This window comes from Salmo salar, chromosome ssa09 (assembly GCF_905237065.1).
Source record: "Salmo salar chromosome ssa09, Ssal_v3.1, whole genome shotgun sequence".
Taxonomy (NCBI): Eukaryota; Metazoa; Chordata; class Actinopteri; order Salmoniformes; family Salmonidae; genus Salmo; species Salmo salar.
Genome location: NC_059450.1, coordinates 53,212,503 through 53,235,237, shown reverse-complemented (window position 1 = coordinate 53,235,237; position 22,735 = coordinate 53,212,503). Strand labels below are relative to the sequence as shown.

The window sequence follows — 22,735 nt, the reverse complement described above, 5'->3', positions numbered from 1 at the left end:
GTTCTGTCTCGGCCCTGCAGGCCCAACAGCATCCTGACTGTGTTCTGTCTCTTTCCTGCAGGCCCGACAGCATCTTGACTGCGTTCTGTCTCTGTCCTGCAGGCCCGACAGCATCTTGACTGTGTTCTGTCTCTGTCCCGCAGGCCCAACAGCATCCTCAGACTGAGGTTGGACCACTTTGCTACAGAGTGTAGCTGGGACCACCTGTATGTGTACGATGGTGACTCAATCTACACTCCTCTACTGGCTGCCTTCAGGTGGGTACAGAGAGGATGGTGGTGGTGATGAGCTGTATGATGCTGGGGGTGATGGGGGAATGATGCTGGGTGGTGATGATGATGATGATGATAATAATAATGGTGATGATGTGTGTATGTGTATTTAAAAAAAAAGCTGTTTTAAGTAAGAAATAGGCATTGGTCCAAAGCCGAAAAAGAAAGGAAATTCACGAGCACCACAATGCCTACTGCACCCATGCTCCACCAAGGTTTTACAGCACCACAATGCCTACTCCACCCATGCTCTACCAAGGTTTCACAGCACCACGATGCCTACTCCACCCATGCTCTACCAAGGTTTCACAGCACCACGATGCCTATTCCACCCATGCTCTACCAAAGTTTCACAGCACCACACTGCCTACTCCACCCATGCTCTACCAAGGTTTTACAGCACCACAATGCCTACTCCACCCATGCTCTACCAAGGTTTCACAGCACCACAATGCCTACTCCACCCATGCTCTACCAAGGTTTTACAGCTGACAGCTTTGACCCACTACAGTAGCTATGTTGGATTGTTCTTCAAACAATGTGTAGACAGGTTGCTTCGGATTCAAACCTTCTCAAACAGTGAGAGGTCTCTCTCTATTCAGAGACATCAGTATCTAGCCTGTCTGTCAGAGTGCCTGGTCTCTGTCCATTCAGAGACATCAGTATCTAGCCTGGCTGTCAGAGTGCCTGGTCTCTGTCCATTCAGAGACATCAGTATCTAGCCTGTCTGTCAGAGTGCCTGGTCTCTGTCCATTCAGAGACATCAGTATCTAGCCTGTCAGAGTGCCTGGTCTCTGTCCATTCAGAGACATCAGTATCTAGCCTGTCAGAGTGCCTGGTCTCTGTCCATTCAGAGACATCAGTATCTAGCCTGTCATTCAGAGTGCCAGGTCTCTGTCCATTCAGAGACATCAGTATCTAGCCTGTCAGAGTGCCTGGTCTCTGTCCATTCAGAGACATCAGTATCTAGCCTGTCATTCAGAGTGCCAGGTCTCTGTCCATTCAGAGACATCAGTATCTAGCCTGTCTGTCAGAGTGTCTGGTCTCTGTCCATTCAGAGACATCAGTATCTAGCCTGTCAGAGTGCCTGGTCTCTGTCCATTCAGAGACATCAGTATCTAGCCTGTCTGTCAGAGTGCCAGGTCTCTGTCCATTCAGAGAAATCAGTATCTAGCCTGTCTGTCAGAGTGCCTGGTCTCTGTCCATTCAGAGACATCAGTATCTAGCCTGTCATTCAGAGTGCCTGGTCTCTGTCCATTCAGAGACATCAGTATCTAGCCTGTCAGTCAGAGTGCCTGGTCTCTGTCCATTCAGAGACATCAGTATCTAGCCTGTCTGTCAGAGTGCCTGGTCTCTGTCCATTCAGAGACATCAGTATCTAGCCTGTCATTCAGAGTGCCTGGTCTCTGTCCATTCAGAGACATCAGTATCTAGCCTGTCAGAGTGCCAGGTCTCTGTCCATTCAGAGACATCAGTATCTAGCCGTCTGTCAGAGTGCCAGGTCTCTGTCCATTCAGAGACATCAGTATCTAGCTGCTGTCAGAGTGCCTGGTCTCTGTCCATTCAGAGACATCAGTATCTAGCCTGATTCAGAGTGTCTGGTCTCTGTCCATTCAGAGACATCAGTATCTAGCCTGTCTGTCAGAGTGTCAGGTCTCTGTCCATTCAGAGACATCAGTATCTAGCTCTGTCAGAGTGCCTGGTCTCTGTCCATTCAGAGACATCAGTATCTAGCCTGTCAGAGTGCCTGGTCTCTGTCCATTCAGAGACATCAGTATCTAGCCGTGTGGCTCAGTTGGTAGAGCATGGTGTTTGCAACGCCAGGGTTGTGGGTTCGATTCCCACGGGGGACCAGTACGAAAAATAAATAAATAAAAAATGTATGAAATGTATGCATTCTCTCTGGGTAAGAGCGTCTGGTAAATGACTAAAATGTGAACATAAGACACAGGAGGCTGCATGATAAACAGAGTCCAGTCTCTGGTAGACAGAGGAGGCTGCATGATAAACAGAGTCCAGTCTCTGGTAGACAGAGGAGGCTGCATGATAAACAGAGTCCAGTCTCTGGTAGACAGAGGAGGCTGTATGATAAACAGAGTCCAGTCTCTGGTAGATAGAGGAGGCTGTATGATAAACAGAGTCCAGTCTCTGGTAGATAGAGGAGGCTGTATGATAAACAGAGTCCAGTCTATATAAGACAGAGGAGGCTGTATGATAAACAGAGTCCAGTCTCTGGTAGACAGAGGAAGTTGCATGCATATACAACAAGTCACCAAAATCAATTACAGAGAGAAAAGTGACCTGAACAAGCTTCTTTCTAGCCATAAGCGGCAAACAAGCCTTATTACGAAAATAAAAACCCAATTTCAATTTAAGCTTCCTCACAAGATTATCCACATGAACTTTAAAGGACAACTTGTCGTCCAACCATATACCTAGGTATTTGTAGGATGACACAATTTTTCAATGGATAAGTCACCAGATGTGACAATGCCAACGTTCTCTGGCAGAGTTCTAGCTCTGGTAAAGGTCATGAATTAGGTTTTGGTACATTCAAGACCAGTTTGAGACCATAAAGGGAGGCCTGCAGTGACTGAAAAGCAGTCTTGAGCTCTTCAACAGCCTGACCCAGAGAAGGAGTACATGAATATTTGACTGCATCATCTGCATATAGATGTAACTTTACTGGTTGCGTCCCATTTCCCAAATCATTAATAAACATTGAGAACAACACAGGAGCTAAAATGGAACCCTGGGGCACACCTCTTTTAAAGCTAGACTTGTGATTGGCAGCATATTAAACACATTGTGTTCTGTCAGAAAGATTAGTTCCTAAACCAATTTACTGAGCAGCACGATGTTGCTTTTTATCAAGTGCGTTAATGATGTCGTTTGCCACTGCCATAGCTACAGTTGTGGTGCTGTGCCCCGATCTAAAGCCAGACTGAACCCCGCTCAGTATGTTCTTCTCAATTAAGACGTTTTTAGACTGTGATGTTCACTAGGGATTCATAGACTTTGTCCAGGATAGAGAGTTCACTAGGGATTCATAGACTTTGTCCAGGATAGGGAGTTCACTAGGGATTCATAGACTTTGTCCAGGATAGGGAGTTCACTAGGGATTTATAGACTTTGTCCAGGATAGGGAGTTCACTGGGGATTCATAGACTTTGTCCAGGATAGGGAGTTCACTAGAGATTCATAGACTTTGTCCTGGATAGGGAGTTCACTAGGGATTCATAGACTTTGTCCAGGATAGAGAGTTCACTAGGGATTCATAGACTTTGTCCAGGATAGGGAGTTCACTGGGGATTCATAGACTTTGTCCAGGATAGGGAGTTCACTAGAGATTCATAGACCTTGGCCAGGATAGGGAGTTCACCAGAGATTCATAGACTTTGTCCAGGATAGGGAGTTCACTAGGGATTCATAAACTTTGTCCAGGATAGAGGGAGTTCACTAGGGATTCATAGACTTTGTCCAGGATAGGGAGTTTAGAGAGAGGACCATAGTTATTAGCATCTGAAGGATCTCCACCCTTTAGCAGTGGGAGGACATGAGCTGATTTCTAAATGCTGGGTATGGAATTGGTCAAGAGACTCAAGTTGAAAATGTGAGCTACAGGTTCAGTAATGATACCAGCTGCTATCTTTAAGAGGTAGGGGGTCCAGGTTGTCTGGACCTGCAGCCTTTTATAGTGTCTATGCCTTTGACTGGGTGCTCTCTTTAAGAGGTAGGGGTTCCAGGTTGTCTGGACCTGCAGACTGTTTAGTGTCTATTGCCTTTAGTGCTTTATAGACATCAGTATAAGAAACAGTCTCAAAGTTAAAATGGTTGACATGAGGGCCTATATCATATACTGCTCAAAGAAATAAAGGGAACACTGAAACAACACAATGTAACTCCAAGTCAATCACACTTCTGTGAAATCAAACTGTCCACTTAGGAAGCAACACTGATTGACAATAAATCTCACATGCTGTTGTGCAAATGGATAGACAACAGGCGGAAATTATAGGCAATTAGCTAGACACCCCCAATAAAAGAGTGGTTCTGCAGGTGGTAACCACAGACCACTTCTCAGTTCCTATGCTTCCTGGCTGATGTTTTGGTCACTTTTGAATGCTGGCGGTGCTTTCACTCTAGTGGTAGCATGAGACGGAGTCTACAACCCACACAAGTGGCTCAGGTAGTGCAGCTCATCCAGGATGGCACATCAATGCGAGCTGTGGCAAGAAGGTTTGCTGTGTCTGTCAGCATAGTGTCCAGAGCATGGAGGCGCTACCAGGAGACAGGCCAGTACATCAGGAGACGTGGAGGAGGCTGTAGGAGGGCAACAACCCAGCAGCAGGACCGCTACCTCCGCCTTTGTGCAAGGAGGAGCAGGAGAAGCACTGCCAGAGCCCTGCAAAATGACCTCCAGCAGGCCACAAATGTGCATGTGTCTGCTCAAATGGTCAGAAACAGACTCCATGAGGGTGGTATGAGGGCCCGACGTCCACAGGTGGGGGTTGTGCTTACAGCCCAACACCGTGCAGGACGTTTGGCATTTGCCAGAGAACACCAATATTGGCAAATTCGCCACTGGCGCCCTGTGCTCTTCACAGATGAAAGCAGGTTCACACTGAGCACGTGACCGACGTGACAGTCTGGAGACGCCGTGGAGAACGTTCTGCTGCCTGCAACATCCTCCAGCATGACCGGTTTGGCGTTGGGTCAGTCATGGTGTGGGGTAGCATTTATTTGGGGGGGCCGCACAGCCCTCCATGTGCTCGCCAGAGGTAGCCTGACTGCCATTAGGTACCGAGATGAGATCCTCAGACCCCTTGTGAGACCATATGCTGGTGCGGTTGGCCCTGGGTTCCTCCTAATGCAAGACAATGCTAGACCTCATGTGGCTGGAGTGTGTCAGCAGTTCCTGCAAGAGGAAGGCATTGATGCTATGGACTGGCCCGCCCGTTCCCCAGACCTGAATCCAATTGAGCACATCTGGGACATCATGTCTCGCTCCATCCACCAACGCCACGTTGCACCACAGACTGTCCAGGAGTTGGCGGATGCTTTAGTCCAGGTCTGGGAGGAGATCCCTCAGGAGACCATCCGCCACCTCAGCAGGAGCATGCCCAGGCGTTGTAGGGAGGTCATACAGGCACGTAGAGGCCACACACACTACTGAGCCTCATTTTGACTTGTTTTAAGGACATTACATCAAAGTTGGATCAGCCTGTAGTGTGGTTTTCCACTTTAATTTTGAGTGTGACTCCAAATCCAGACCTCCATGGGTTGATCAATTGGATTTCCATTGATTATTTTTGTGTGATTTTGTTGTCAGCACATTCAACTATGTAAAGAAAACAAGTATTTAATAAGATTATTTCATTCATTCAGATCTAGGATGTGTTATTTTAGTGTTCCCTTTATTTTTTTGAGCAGTGTAGTTGACTGTAACAGAGCTTTACATTAGAGACCTGGGCCCCACTGTTATCAAAAACTGAACCAGTAGATATGAAGTGCTTGTTAAAAAACCCCTACAATATGGGCTTTATCCTTCACTTCATTAGAATCCATCATTAAATGGTCAGGAAGGCCAGAGGATACATTAGAACCTGCCACTGATTTGATTAGCTTCCAGAACTTGGTAGGGTTGTTTTAGGTTCTCTGTGACTGTATTTAAATAGTCATCTGATTTGATTAGCTTCCAGAACTTGGTAGGGTTGTTTAGGTTCTCTGTGACTGTATTTAAATAGTAATCTGAATTGATTAGCTTCCAGAACTTGGTAGGGTTGTTTAGGTTCTCTGTGACTGTATTTAAATAGTCATCTGATTTGATTAGCTTCCAGAACTTGGTAGGGTTGTTTAGGTTCTCTGTGACTGTATTTAAATAGTAATCTGAATTGATTAGCTTCCAGAACTTGGTAGGGTTGTTTTAGGTTCTCTGTGACTGTATTTAAATAGTAATCTGATTTGATTAGCTTCCAGAAGTTGGTAGGGTTGTTTAGGTTCTCTGTGACTGTATTTAAATAGTAATCTGATTTGATTAGCTTCCAGAACTTGGTAGGGTTGTTTTAGGTTCTCTGTGACTGTATTTAAATAGTCATCTGATTTGGACTTCCTGATCAATCCTGTGAATTTGTTTCTTAGCACTGTGAAGGAGGCCCAGTCAACAGGAACATTTGTATGTCTAGCTTGAGCCCCAAGATATATTTATCTTTCGAATTCAATCTGCCAAGTCATCTTATTGTCCCTTCCACTGATTCTAAATTTCGTCACAGGGGCATGCTTATCACAAATCGACACAAATTTCATATAAAAATAGTCCCAGGCAGTGTCAACATCGGGAATCAGATTTACTCTGTCAATATTATGATACAGATCATGTAAGAATACTTGCTCATCAAACTGTCTCAAATGTATTTAAAAAATATAACAAGGTTTGTATTTGGTCATTTTTGTATTTCTAACACAAGCAATTACACACTGACGTCATTACAGAATATCTTGGTCGATGTGTATTTGTGTAATATTTGTGTCATTCTCAAAACTTTTGCCCATGACCGTATCTATGCTGCATGTTCAGCTACAATCTGGACATCTAACAACTGCAGCAGTCAATCTTATGAAGTGGTGTTGGCCTGTGACAGGTTGATATAATAGACAGCCAAGTGGTAAATTGCATTTTGTTCTAAAGAAAGGACAAAGCTTTTTGCTAATGCACTTCACAACCAAAATTACTCTACTAGCTGTATTTACTTGGCTGGGGAATTAGCCTACTAATTTATCAAGCTGGGTATTATTTTTTTTTAAATGCAACTGTTCATATACATAACCAGATACATAAGCAGCAGTCTATGGTCTAGCTAGAAGTATACTGTCACGATCGTCTAAAGGAGTAGACCAAGGCGCAGCGTACTTAGGAGTTCCACATGTTTAATAAATATGAAACTCACCAAAACAATACAGATGAAAACAAAGCGTGACATTCTGGGCTGCTCACAGGCAGCTACACAAACACAAGATCCCACAAAGCACAGGTGGGAAAAGGCTGCCTAAGTATGATTCCTAATCAGAGACAACGATAGACAGCTGCCTCTGATTAGGAACCATACTCGGCCCAAAACAAAGAAATACAAAAACATAGAAAAAGGAACATAGAACGCCCACCCTAGTCACACCCTGGCCTAACCAAAATAGAGAACAAAACCCTCTCTATGGCCAGGGCATGACATATACTCACCACCGCTGGGGGCCAATGAACAACCACCCATTCTGCACAATTAAGGTCCTTCAGCAGGGCATCCATAGTTGGTCAATACCTATAGGGCTTTTCAGTGTCAAACAGCCGTGATACTCTGAAAACAACGGACACCCATTTGGTATTTATTAAGATCCCCATACTGTATTGATGGCCTCTATTAAAAAGAGGAGGATCCCATCAGCTTTCTATAGACTACTATATTTATTTCTCAACTTTCCTGATATTAACCACATTGCTTCTCTTTACAACAGGAGTAGCCGACCTGGCTGGCATGAAAATGAACTGTGGGAAAAGCGTCCTCCGTTCACTGTTTAAGCATACAGATTACTTGTGTTTTTTTTCTCCCACTGCCCTGTTCCGAGACAGGTGCATGTTAATGGTCCATTCTAAATCAAACTAATGTCAATGCAAATAGTCCGGTCGGCCATTTGATTAATTGTTCCCCAGTCTTATGGCTTGGGGGGTAGAAGCTGTTAAGGAGCCTTTTGGACCTAGCAGAGAGAACAGTCTATGACTTGGGTGACTGGAGTCTTTGACAATTTTTGGGGGTTTTCCTCTGACACTGCCTAGTGTATAGGTCCTGGATGGCAGGATGCTTGGCCCCAGTGATGTACTGGGCCCTACGCACTACCCTCTGTAGTGCCTTGCGGTCAGATGCCAAAGCAGTTGCCATACCAGGCGGTGATGCAACCGGTCAGGATGCTCTCGATGGTGCAGCTGTAGAACTTTCTGAGGATCTGAGGACCCATGCCAAGTCTTTTCAGTCTCCTGAGGGGGAATAGGCGTTGTCGTGCCCTGTTCACGACTGTCTTGGTGTGTTTGGACCATGATAGTTTGTTGGTGATGTGGACACCTTGGAACATGAAGCTCTCAACCCGCTCCACTACAGCCCCGTCGATGTTAATGGGGTCGTGTTCGGCCCGCCTTTTCTTGTAGTCCACGCTCAGCTCCTTTGTCTTACTCACATTGAGGGAAAGGTTGTTGTCCTGGCATCACACTGCCAGGTCTCTGACCTCCTCCCTATAGGCTGTCTCATCGTTGTCGGTGATCAGGCCTACCTCCGTTGTGTCATCAGCAAACTTAATGATGGTGTTGGAATCGTGCCTTGCCGTGCAGTCATGAGTGAACAGGGAGTACAGGAGGGGACTAAGCTCGCACCCCTGGGGAGCTCCAGTGTTGAGGATCAGCGTGGCAGATGTGTTGTTGGCTGCCCTTACCACCTGGGGGCGGCCCGTCAGGAAGTCCAGGATCCAGTTGCAGAGGGAGGTGTTTAGTCCCAGGGTCCTTAGCTTAGTGATGAGCTTCGTGGGCACTATGGTGTTGAACGCTGAGCTGTAGTCAATGAACAGCATTCTTACGTAGGTGTTCCTTTTGTCCAGGTGGGAAAGGGCAGTGTGGAGTGCGATTTGAGATTGCATTATCTGTGGATCTGTTTGGGGTGGTAGTCATGTAGTTTCTCAGATGATGGTGTTGATGTGAGCCATGACCAGCCTTTCAAAGCACTTCATGGACTGAGGTGAATGTTACGGGGCGATAGTCATTTAGTCAGATTACCTCCGCTTTCTTGGGCACAGGGACTATGATGGACTGCTTGAAACATGTAGGTATTTCAGACTCGGTCATGGAGAGGTTGACAATGTTAGTGAAGACACTTACCAGTTGGTCTGCACGTGTTCTGGTTACACGTCCTGGTAATCCGTCTGATCCCGTGGCCTTCTGAATGTTGACCTGTTTAACCTCTCTAGGTTTAACCTTTCTACTCATTATAAAAATTCATGAAACATACAAGTGTTATACATCGGTTTAAAGATTAACTTCTTGTTAATCCAACCACGGTATCAGATATTTTTGTTAGCGCGTTTTGTTCAGTAATCCACTGTCTCAAACAACATCCGGTGAAATTCTAGAGCGTGAAACTCAACAAAACAGAAATTCTCATAATAAACATACATAAAAGATACAAATGTTATACACCAGCTTATTAAAGATAAACTTCTTGTTAATCCAACCGCTGTGTCAGATTTCAAAAAGGCTTTACGGCGAAAGCAAACCATGCGATTATCTGAGAACAGCGTCCAGCAGACAAATCATTACACACAGTAACCAGTCAAGTAGACGAGTAACAAAAGTCAGAAATAGCGATAAAATGTATCACTTACCTTTGATGATCTTCATATGGTAGCACTCCCAAGACTCCATGTTACACAGTAAATGTCAGTTTTGTTTCGATAAATTCCCTCTTTATATCCAAAACCTCAGTTTTGTTTGTGCGTTTTGTTCAGTAATTCATTGGAAAGTGTGTCCCAGTACAGGCCGGTGGAAAGTGTCCCAGTACAGGCCGGTGGAAAGTGTCCCAGTACAGGCCGGTGGAAAGTGTCCCAGTACAGGCCGGTGGAAAGTGTCCCAGTACAGGCCGGTGGAAAGTGTCCCAGTACAGCCAGTGGAAAGTGTCCCAGTACAGGCCGGTGGAAAGTGTCCCAGTACAGGCCGGTGGAAAGTGTCCCTGTACAGGCCGGTGGAAAGTGTCCCTGTACAGGCCGGTGGAAAGTGTCCCAGTACAGGCCGGTGGAAAGTGTCCCAGTACAGGCCGGTGGAAAGTGTCCCAGTACAGGCCGGTGGAAAGTGTCCCAGTACAGGCCGGTGGAAAGTGTCCCAGTACAGGCTGGTGGAAAGCCTGCAGGGAGGGAAAGCTCATCACCGGGCCGTGGGAGAGAAAGAGTACATCCAAGTAGGCTAAACCAAGTGGAGTTGTAGGTTGGTAGTAGTCCAAAAACATCCAAAACACAATGTGAAGTGGAAGGATGAAAACAGCAGTAGGTATGTGTCTGCTGAGATAACGCACCAGAAGTTTCAGCAGACCTGAACTCTGTAATATTGCACTGCGGTGTGAGAGATGTGCAGGGGAGGGAGATTACTCAATCATGACATGTTAATCTGGGGTAAACCAGGAGTTTGATACCTAAGAATTGACTGTGATTCAATCATAGACATCCACTCCTCTATGCGGTCTAAATGCGTTGCATATACTGTGAACTGTTTTGTCAACTTTTACAACTTGTTTTGAATTGAACCTTTTATTAACCTGCGTATTGTTGCTACAGGAGATTAATGATGTAGGGTTTTGATGGGTGTTGTCCGTCCTTGTTGCAGTGGGTTGATAGTTCCTGAGCGCTACGGCAACGAGACGGTTCCGGAAGTGGTGTCACAGTCTGGTTACGCCCTCCTCCACTTCTTCAGCGACGCTGCTTATAACCTGACCGGCTTCAACATCTCATATAGGTAACCCTTAACCTCTGACCCTTAAACTCTGACCCTTAACCTCTGACCCTTAACCTCTGACCCCTAACCCTTAACCCCTAACCCTTAACCCCTAACCTCTAACCCTTAATCCCTGACCCTATAACCTGTGTTTTTAATCGTTTCATACAGGTAACCCTTTACCCCTGACCTCTAACCCCTGACCTTATAACCTAACCGTGTTTAACATCTCATTCAGTTTGGCCTCGCAGGGCCTCTTCTTAGTAACAGGTGAGTCTGGCCACGCAGGGCCTCTTCTTAGTAACAGGTGAGTTTGGCCTCGCAGGGCCTCTTCTTAGTAACAGGGGAACCTGGCCTCGCAGGGCCTCTTCTTAGTAACAGGGGAACCTGGTCTCGCAGGGCCTCTTCTAAGTAACAGGTGAGTCTGGCCTCGCAGGGCCTCTTCTTAGTAACAGGTGAGTCTGGCCTCGCAGGGCCTCTTCTTAGTAACAGGTGAGTCTGGTCTCGCAGGACCTCTTCTTAGTAACATGTGAGTCTGGCCTCGCAGGGCCTCTTCTTAGTAACATGTGAGTCTGGTCTTGCAGGGCCTCTTCTTAGTAACAGGTGAGTCTGGGCTCACAGGGCCTCTTCTTAGTAACAGGGGAATCTGGTCTCACAGGGCCTCTTCTTAGTAACAGGGGAACCTGGTCTCACAGGGCCCCTTCTTAGTAACAGGGGAATCTGGTCTCGCAGGGCCCCTTCTTAGTAACAGGGGAACCTGGCCTCGCAGGGCCTCTTCTTAGTAACAGGGGAATCTCGCCTCGCAGGGCCTCTTCTTAGTAACAGGGGAATCTGGACTCGCAGGGCCTCTTCTTAGTTACAGGGGAACCTGGCCTCGCAGGGCCTCTTCTTAGTTACAGGGGAACCTGGCCTCGCAGGGCCTCTTCTTAGTAACAGGGGAATCTGGCCTCGCAGGGCCTCTTCTTAGTAACAGGGGAACCTGGCCTCGCAGGCCCTCTTCTTAGTAACAGGGGAACCTGGCCTCGCAGGGCCTCTTCTTAGTAACAGGTGAGTCTTGCCTTGCAGGGCCTCTTCTTAGTAACATGTGAGTCTTGCCTTGCAGGGCCTCTTCTTAGTAACATGTGAGTCTGGCCTTGCAGGGCCTGTTCTTAGTAACAGGTGAGTCTGGCCTCGCAGGGCCTCTTCTTAGTAACAGGGGAATCTGGTCTCACAGGGCCCCTTCTTAGTAACAGGGGAATCTGGTCTCGCAGGGCCCCTTCTTAGTAACAGGGGAACCTGGCCTCGCAGGGCCTCTTCTTAGTAACAGGGGAACCTGGCCTCGCAGGGCCTCTTCTTAGTAACAGGGGAATCTCGCCTCGCAGGGCCTCTTCTTAGTAACAGGGGAACCTGGCCTCGCAGGGCCTCTTCTTAGTTACAGGGGAACCTGGCCTCGCAGGGCCTCTTCTTAGTAACAGGTGAGTCTGGCCTCGCAGGGCCTCTTCTTAGTAACATGTGAACCTGGCGTCTTCTTAGCAACAGGTGAGTCTGGCCTTTCAGGGCCTCTTCTTAGTAACAGGGGAACCTGGCCTCGCAGGGCCTCTTCTTAGTAACAGGGGAACCTGGCCTCGCAGGGCCTCTTCTAAGTAACAGGTGAGTCTGGCCTTGCAGGGCCTCTTCTTAGTAACAGGTGAGTCTGGCCTCGCAGGGCCTCTTCTTAGTAACAGGTGAGTCTGGCCTCGCAGGGCCTCTTCTTAGTAACAGGTGAGTCTGGTCTCGCAGGACCTCTTCTTAGTAACATGTGAGTCTGGCCTCGCAGGGCCTCTTCTTAGTAACATGTGAGTCTGGTCTTGCAGGGCCTCTTCTTAATAACAGGTGAGTCTGGGCTCACAGGGCCTCTTCTTAGTAACAGGGGAATCTGGTCTCACAGGGCCTCTTCTTAGTAACAGGGGAACCTGGTCTCACAGGGCCCCTTCTTAGTAACAGGGGAATCTGGTCTCCCTCGCAGGGCCTCTTCTTAGTAACAGGGGAATCTCGCCTCGCAGGGCCTCTTCTTAGTAACAGGGGAATCTGGACTCGCAGGGCCTCTTCTTAGTTACAGGGGAACCTGGCCTCGCAGGGCCTCTTCTTAGTTACAGGGGAACCTGGCCTCGCAGGGCCTCTTCTTAGTAACAGGGGAATCTGGCCTCGCAGGGCCTCTTCTTAGTAACAGGGGAACCTGGCCTCGCAGGGCCTCTTCTTAGTAACAGGGGAACCTGGCCTCGCAGGGCCTCTTCTTAGTAACAGGTGAGTCTTGCCTTGCAGGGCCTCTTCTTAGTAACATGTGAGTCTTGCCTTGCAGGGCCTCTTCTTAGTAACATGTGAGTCTGGCCTTGCAGGGCCTGTTCTTAGTAACAGGTGAGTCTGGCCTCGCAGGGCCTCTTCTTAGTAACAGGGGAATCTGGTCTCACAGGGCCTCTTCTTAGTAACAGGGGAACCTGGCCTCTTCTTAGTAACAGGGGAACCTGGCCTCACAGGGCCCCTTCTTAGTAACAGGGGAATCTGGTCTCGCAGGGCCCCTTCTTAGTAACAGGGGAACCTGGCCTCGCAGGGCCTCTTCTTAGTAACAGGGGAATCTCGCCTCGCAGGGCCTCTTCTTAGTAACAGGGGAACCTGGCCTCGCAGGGCCTCTTCTTAGTTACAGGGGAACCTGGCCTCGCAGGGCCTCTTCTTAGTAACAGGTGAGTCTGGCCTCGCAGGGCCTCTTCTTAGTAACATGTGAACCTGGCGTCTTCTTAGCAACAGGTGAGTCTGGCCTTTCAGGGCCTCTTCTTAGTAACAGGGGAACCTGGCCTCGCAGGGCCTCTTCTTAGTAACAGGGGAACCTGGCCTCGCAGGGCCTCTTCTTAGTAACAAGGGAATCTGGCCTCGCAGGGTCTCTTCTTAGTAACAGGGGAACCTGGTCTCGCAGGGCCTCTTCTTAGTAACAGGGGAACCTGGCCTCGCAGGGCCTCTTCTTAGTAACAGGGGAACCTGGCCTCGCAGGGCCTCTTCTTAGTAACAGGGGAACCTGTCCTCGCAGGGCCTCTTCTTAGTAACAGGAGAATCTGGCCTCGCAGGGCCTCTTCTTAGTAACAGGAGAATCTGGCCTTGCAGGGCCTCTTCTTAGTAACATGGCCAGCCAGTAGCTACAGTAGCTCTTTACCAAAAGAGGAAAAGTGCCACTTTGTTTTGTAAACTGGATTGCTAAATATAAATGGGAGTAGCAGGAAGAGAGAGCAAAGTTAGTTAACCAGGCTAGTTAACCAGGCTAGTTAACCAGGCTAGTTAACCAGGCTTGTTAACCAGGCTTGTTAACCAGGCTTGTTAACCAGGCTAGTTAACCAGGCTAGTTAACCAGGCTAGTTAGCCTTGACCCCCAACATCTTTGAAGGGCACGACACAAACTACCCAGAGTTCTGTATGGGTACTTGCCCCCGTCGCCAATGATGATACGATTCAAGTTGTGCTGAGAAAACGGATAAAAGAAAGTGCCTCGGGTCTCTTTTTCTCTCTGTGATGTCTCAAAGAGCCCAGAGCCAAAACATCAAACTGTACGACTACTGCTGCTGCCCGAACAACATGAAACAGAACCACAAACCTCTTCTTGTCGACTGTCTCGCTCCAAAGTATTACGTTCTCAGGAGTTTGCTCTAGTTTATCCCAGCTTTCAATCCCTCATGTATTGTTGTAATTCTTCTACGTTGTGCAGTTTTGATGTTTGTAGAGTTTTATATTATAAACCCCTTTGTCTCTTCATTAGCATACGGAATTAAACTTGAAACGGTCAGTGAGTATATTTATGTACCTTCTAATCTCATCCATCCATCGTTCTCTCTCCTACCCCCTCGTCTTTTTTTTATCTCTCTCTCCCCCCTTTCACCTCTCTTCCTCCCCCCCTCCCCCATCCCCCCTTTCACCTATCCCCCCCTTCTCCTCTCTCTCCCCCCACCCCCCTTTCACCTCTCTCTTCCTCCCCCTTCTCCTCTCCCCCCCTTCACCTCTCTCTTCCTCCCCCCCTTCACCACTCTCTCCCCCCACCCCACCTTTCACTTCTCTCTCCCCCATCCCCCCTTTCACCTATCTCCCCCCCTTCTCCTCTCTCCCCCACCCCACCTTTCACCTCTCTCTCCCCCCATCTCCCCTTTCACCTATCCCCCCCTTCTCCTCTCTCCCCCCACCCCCCTTTCACCTCTCTTCCTCCCCTCCCCCTTCACCTCTCTCTTCCTCCCCTCCCCCCTTCACCTCTCTCCCCCCCTTCACCTCTCTCCCCTCCCTTCACCTCTCCCCCTTCTCCTCTCTCTCCCCCCTTCTCCTCTCTCTCCCCCCACCCCCCCTTTCACCTCTCTCTTCCTCCCCCCTTCACCTCTCTCCCCCTTCTCCTCTCCCCCCTTCACCTCTTTCCCCTCCCTTCACCTCTCCCCCTTCTCCTCTCTCTCTCCCCCCTTCACCTCTCTCCCCCACCCCCACCTTTCACCCCCCCACCCCCACCTTTCACCCCCCCCTCAACTCTCTCTCACCCCCTCCCTCAGGGTGAACACGTGCCCTAACAACTGTTCAGGCCGAGGGGAGTGTCGCGTTGGGAACTCAACAGGTGCTGTTTATTGTGACTGTGAATCCAATTGGAAGGGCGAGGCCTGTGATATCCCGTACTGCCTGTCAGACTGTGGTTGGCCTGACAGGGGACACTGCCTTCAGGACACAAAGACATGTCGATGCCAACCTGGGTGGCAAGGTGGGCACAGTCTCTATCTTCAACTACTGATACACACGTGCGTATGTTTGTGACATATTTCCCTATTTTTTCCTACACACTATTAGTTTGACTTACCTCCATATTGTTGTTGAATGCCTCATAAAACAGCCATCGTCACGGAAACACATCGGCAATGACCTTCCAGTCAATGATGTATTCATTTGACTATTGTACTGTCAACAGTTTAATTCCAACATTAGGCCAAAACAAATACCCGCTGTTCATATCCCTGGGCTAATACATTACCTATTAACTAGCTGGTATTGTCCCTCACTGAAAGGAAAGGGTGACAGCGTCACAAATGGCTCCCTATGGACCTTGGTCTAAAGTAGTGCACTATATAGGGAGTTATGGTGCCATTTGGGATACACGCTGATTTATTCCAGAGGTGTTTCCCTCCTGTCCTTTTATTGACTGAGTGAACAGAGAGATAACGTGTATCTGTAATACTAAGGAATGTAGTCTATAATACCAGCTGTATATATAATACTAAGGAATGTAGTCTATAATACCAGCTGTATCTATAATACTAAGGAATGTAGTCTATAATACCAGCTATATCTATAATACTAAGGAATGTAGCCTATAATACCAGCTGTATCTATAATACTAAGGAATGTAGCCTATAATACCAGCTGTATCTATAATACTAAGGAATGTAGTCTATAATACCAGCTGTATCTATAATACCAGCTGTATCTACACTGCTCAAAAAAATAAAGGGAACACTAAAATAACACATCCTAGATCTGAATGAATGAAATAATCTTATTAAATACTTTATTCTTTACATAGTTGAATGTGCTGACAACAAAAATCACACAAAAATAATCAATGGAAATTCAATTTTTCAACCCATGGAGGTCTGGATTTGGAGTCACACTCAAAATTAAAGTGGAAAACCACACTACAGGCTGATCCAACGTTGCTGTAATGTCCTTAAAACAAGTCAAAATGAGGCTCAGTAGTGTGTGTGGCCTCCACGTGCCTGTATGACCTCCCTACAACGCCTGGGCATGCTCCTGATGAGGTGGCGGATGGTCTCCTGACGGATCTCCTCCCAGACCTGGACTAAAGCATCCGCCAACTCCTGGACAGTCTGTGGTGCAACGTGGCGTTGGTGGATGGAGCAAGACATGATGTCCCAGATGTGCTCAATTGGATTCAGGTCTGGGGAACGGGCGGGTAAGTCCATAGCATCAATGCCTTCCTCTTGCAGGAACTGCTGACACACTCCAGCCACATGAGGTCTAGCATTGTCTTGCATTAGGAGGAACCCAGGGCCAACCGCACCAGCATATGGTCTCACAAGGGGTCTGAGGATCTCATCTCGGTACCTAATGGCAGTCATGCTACCTCTGGCGAGCACATGGAGGGCTGTGCGGCCCCCCAAAGAAATGCCACCCCACACCATGACTGACCCACCGCCAAACCGGCCAAGCTGGAGGATGTTGCAGGCAGCAGAACGTTCTCCACGGCGTCTCCAGACTCTGTCACGTCGGTCACATGTGCTCAGTGTGAACCTGCTTTCATCTGTGAAGAGCACAGGGTGCCAGTGGCCAATTTGCCAATCTTGGTGTTTTCTGGCAAATGCCAAACGTCCTGCACGGTGTTGGGCTGTAAGCACAACCCCCACCTGTGGTCGTCGGGCCCTCATACCACCCTCATGGAGTCTGTTTCTGACCGTTTGAGCAGACACATGCACATTTGTGGCCTGCTGGAGGTCATTTTGCAGGGTTCTGGCAGTGCTCCTCCTGCTCCTCCTTGCATAAAGGCGGAGGTAGCGGTCCTGCTGCTGGGTTGTTGCCCTCCTACGGCCTCCTCCACGTCTCCTGATGTACTGGCCTGTCTCCTGGTAGCGCCTCCATGCTCTGGACACTACGCTGACAGACACAGCAAACCTTCTTGCCACAGCTCGCATTGATGTGCCATCCTGGATGAGCTGCACTACCTGAGCCACTTGTGTGGGTTGTAGACTCCGTCTCATGTTACCACTAGAGTGAAAGCACCGCCAGCATTCAAAAGTGACCAAAACATCAGCCAGGAAGCATAGGAACTGAGAAGTGGTCTGTGGTCACCACCTGCAGAACCACTCCTTTATTGGGGGTGTCTTGCTAATTGCCTATAATTTCCGCCTGTTGTCTATTCCATTTGCACAACAGCATGTGAAATGTATTGTCAATCAGTGTTGCTTCCTAAGTGGACAGTTTGATTTCACAGAAGTGTGATTGACTTGGAATTACATTGTGTTGTTTAAGTGTTCCCTTTATTTTTTTGAGCAGTGTATAATACTAAGGAATGTAGTCTATAATACCAGCTGTATCTATAATACTAAGGAATGTAGTCTATAGTAATAATACCAGCTGTATCTGTAATACTAAGGAATGTAGTCTATAGTAATAATACCAGCTGTATATATAATACTAAGGAATGTAGGCTATAATACCAGCTGTATCTGTATTACTAAGGAATGTAGTCTACAATACCAGCTGTATCTATAATAATAAGGAATGTAGACTATAATACCAGCTGTATCTATAATACTAAGGAATGTAGTCTATAATACCAGCTGTATCTATAATACTAAGGAATGTAGTCTATAATACCAGCTGTATCTATAATACTAAGGAATGTAGTCTATAATACCAGCTGTATCTATAATACTAAGGAATATAGTCTGTAATACCAGCTGTATCTATAATACTAAGGAATGTAGTGTATAGTAATAATACCAGCTGTATATATAATACTAAGGAATGTAGTCTATAATACCAGCTGTATCTATAATACTAAGTAATGTAGTCTATAATACCAGCTGTATCTATAACACTAAGGAATGTAGTCTATAATTCCAGCTGTATCTGTAATACTAAGGAATGTAGTCTATAATACCAGCTGTATCTATAATACTAAGGAATGTAGTCTATAATACCAGCTGTATCTATAATACTAAGGAATGTAGTCTATAATGCCAGCTGTATCTATAATACTAAGGAATGTAGTCTATAATTGCAGCTGTATCTATAATACGAAGGAATGTAGTCTATAATACCAGCTGTATCTATAATTCTAAGGAATGTAGTCTATAATACCAACTGTATCTGTAATACTAAGGAATGTAGTCTATAGTAATAATACCAGCTGTATATATAATACTAAGGAATGTAGTCTATAATACCAGCTGTATCTATAATACTGAGGAATGTAGTCTATAATACGAACTGTATCTATAATACTAAGGAATGTAGTCTATGATACCAGCTGTATCTATAATACTAAGGAATGTAGCCTATAGTAATAATACCAGCTATATCTGTAATACTAAGGAATGTAGTCTATAATACCAGCTATATCTATAATACTAAGGAATGTAGTCTATAATACCAGATGTATCTATTATACTAAGGAATGTAGTCTATAATACCAGCTGTATCTATAACACTAAGGAATGTAGTCTATAATTCCAGCTGTATCTATAATACTAAGGAATGTAGTCTATAATACCAGCTGTATCTATAATACTAAGGAATGTAGTCTATAATACCAGCTGTATCTATAATACTAAGGAATGCAGTCTATAATACCAGCTGTATCTATAATACTAAGGAATGCAGTCTATAATGCCAGCTGTATCTATAATACTAAGGAATGTAGTCTATAGTAATAATACCAGCTGTATATATAATACTAAGGAATGTAGTCTATAATACCAGCTGTATCTATAATACTAAGTAATGTAGTCTATAATACCAGCTGTATCTATAACACTAAGGAATGTAGTCTATAATTCCAGCTGTATCTGTAATACTAAGGAATGTAGTCTATAATACCAGCTGTATCTATAATACTAATGAATGTAGTCTATAATGCCAGCTGTATCTATAATACTAAGGAATGTAGTCTATAATTGCAGCTGTATCTATAATACGAAGGAATGTAGTCTATAATACCAGCTGTATCTATAATTCTAAGGAATGTAGTCTATAATACCAACTGTATCTGTAATACTAAGGAATGTAGTCTATAGTAATAATACCAGCTGTATATATAATACTAAGGAATGTAGTCTATAATACCAGCTGTATCTATAATACTAAGGAATGTAGTCTATAATACCAGCTGTTTCTATAATACTAAGGAATGTAGTCTATAATACCAGCTGTATCTATAATACTAAGGAATGTAGTCTATAATACGAACTGTATCTATAATACTAAGGAATGTAGTCTATAATACCAGCTGTATCTATAATACTAAGGAATGTAGTCTATAATACCAGCTATATCTATAACACTAAGGAATGTAGCCTATAATACCAGCTGTATCTATTATACTAAGGAATGTAGTCTATAATACCAGCTGTATCTATAACACTAAGGAATGTAGTCTATAATTCCAGCTGTATCTATAATACTAAGGAATGTAGTCTATAATACCAGCTGTATCTATAATACTAAGGAATGTAGTCTATAATACCAGCTGTATCTATAATACTAAGGAATGCAGTCTATAATACCAGCTGTATCTATAATACTAAGGAATGCAGTCTATAATGCCAGCTGTATCTATAATACTAAGGAATGTAGTCTATAATTGCAGCTGTATCTGTAATACTAAGGAATGCAGTCTATAATACCAGCTGTATCTATAATACTAAGGAATGTAGTCTATAATACCAGCTGTATCTATAATACTAAGGAATGTAGTCTATAATACCAGCTATATCTATAATACTAAGGAATGTAGTCTATAATACCAGCTGTATCTATAATACTAAGGAATGTAGTCTATAATACCAGCTATATCTATAACACTAAGGAATGTAGTCTATAAATCCAGCTGTATCTATAACACTAAGGAATGTAGTCTATAAATCCAGCTGTATCTATAATACTAAGGAATGTAGCCTATAATACCAGCTGTATCTATAATATTAAGGAATGTAGCCTATAATACCAGCTGTATCTATAATACTAAGGAATGTAGCCTATAATACCAGCTGTATCTATAATACTAAGGAATGTAGCCTATAATACCAGCTGTATCTATAATACTAAGGAATGTAGTCTATAATACCAGCTGTATCTATAATACTAAGGAATGTAGTCTATAATACCAGCTGTATCTGTAATACTAAGGAATGTAGTCTATAATACCAGCTGTATCTATAATACTAAGGAATGTAGTCTATAATACCAGCTGTATCTATAATTCTAAGGAATGTAGTCTATAATACCAACTGTATATGTAATACTAAGGAATGTAGTCTATAGTAATAATACCAGCTGTATATATAATACTAAGGAATGTAGCCTTTAATACCAGCTGTATCTATAATACTAAGGAATGTAGTCTATAATACCAGCTGTTTCTATAATACTAAGGAATGTAGTCTATAATACCAGCTGTATCTATAATACTAAGGACTGTAGTCTATAATACGAACTCTATCTATAATACTAAGGAATGTAGTCTATGATACCAGCTGTATCTATAATACTAAGGAATGTAGCCTATAGTAATAATACCAGCTATATCTGTAATACTAAGGAATGTAGTCTATAATACCAGCTATATCTATAATACTAAGGAATGTAGTCTATAATACCAGATGTATCTATTATACTAAGGAATGTAGTCTATAATACCAGCTGTATCTATAACACTAAGGAATGTAGTCTATAATTCCAGCTGTATCTATAATACTAAGGAATATAGTCTATAATACCAGCTGTATCTATAATACTAAGGAATGTAGTCTATAATACCAGCTGTATCTATAATACTAAGGAATGCAGTCTATAATACCAGCTGTATCTATAATACTAAGGAATGCAGTCTATAATGCCAGCTGTATCTATAATACTAAGGAATGTAGTCTATAATTGCAGCTGTATCTGTAATACTAAGGAATGCAGTCTATAATACCAGCTGTACCTATAATACTAAGGAATGTAGTCTATAATACCAGCTGTATCTATAATACTAAGGAATGTAGTCTATAGTAATAATACCAGCTGTATATATAATTTCTAAGGAATGTAGTCTATAATACCAGCTGTATCTATAATACTAAGGAATGTAGTCTATAATACCAGCTGTATCTATAATTCTAAGGAATGTAGTCTATAATACCAACTGTATCTGTAATACTAAGGAATGTAGTCTATAGTAATAATACCAGCTGTATATATAATACTAAGGAATGTAGCCTTTAATACAAGTTGTATCTATAATACTAAGGAATGTAGTCTATAATACCAGCTGTATATATAATACTAAGGAATGTAGTCTATAATACCAGCTGTATCTATAATACTAAGGAATGTAGTCTATAATACCAGCTATATCTATAATACTAAGGAATGTAGCCTATAATACCAGCTGTATCTATAATACTAAGGAATGTAGCCTATAATACCAGCTGTATCTATAATACTAAGGAATGTAGTCTATAATACCAGCTGTATCTATAATACCAGCTGTATCTACACTGCTCAAAAAAATAAAGGGAACACTAAAATAACACATCCTAGATCTGAATGAATGAAATAATCTTATTAAATACTTTATTCTTTACATAGTTGAATGTGCTGACAACAAAAATCACACAAAAATAATCAATGGAAATTCAATTTTTCAACCCATGGAGGTCTGGATTTGGAGTCACACTCAAAATTAAAGTGGAAAACCACACTACAGGCTGATCCAACGTTGCTGTAATGTCCTTAAAACAAGTCAAAATGAGGCTCAGTAGTGTGTGTGGCCTCCACGTGCCTGTATGACCTCCCCTACAACGCCTGGGCATGCTCCTGATGAGGTGGCGGATGGTCTCCTGACGGATCTCCTCCCAGACCTGGACTAAAGCATCCGCCAACTCCTGGACAGTCTGTGGTGCAACGTGGCGTTGGTGGATGGAGCAAGACATGATGTCCCAGATGTGCTCAATTGGATTCAGGTCTGGGGAACGGGCGGGTAAGTCCATAGCATCAATGCCTTCCTCTTGCAGGAACTGCTGACACACTCCAGCCACATGAGGTCTAGCATTGTCTTGCATTAGGAGGAACCCAGGGCCAACCGCACCAGCATATGGTCTCACAAGGGGTCTGAGGATCTCATCTCGGTACCTAATGGCAGTCATGCTACCTCTGGCGAGCACATGGAGGGCTGTGCGGCCCCCCAAAGAAATGCCACCCCACA

General features: G+C 44.7%; 1 protein-coding gene across 5 annotated transcripts in view; it reads left to right on the top strand.

The window, feature by feature from the left end:
- The window catches only part of LOC106591480 (attractin), a 627,298-nt gene that overhangs the window by 29,036 nt on the left and 575,527 nt on the right, over positions 1-22,735 (top strand). For all 5 annotated transcript variants that reach the window (XM_045723805.1, XM_045723804.1, XM_045723802.1 and 2 more), the window contains exons 3-5: positions 144-257; positions 10,678-10,806; positions 15,312-15,514. In XM_045723805.1, the coding sequence (XP_045579761.1) occupies positions 144-257; positions 10,678-10,806; positions 15,312-15,514 (446 nt within the window). The remainder of the gene's footprint in view (positions 1-143; positions 258-10,677; positions 10,807-15,311; positions 15,515-22,735) is intronic.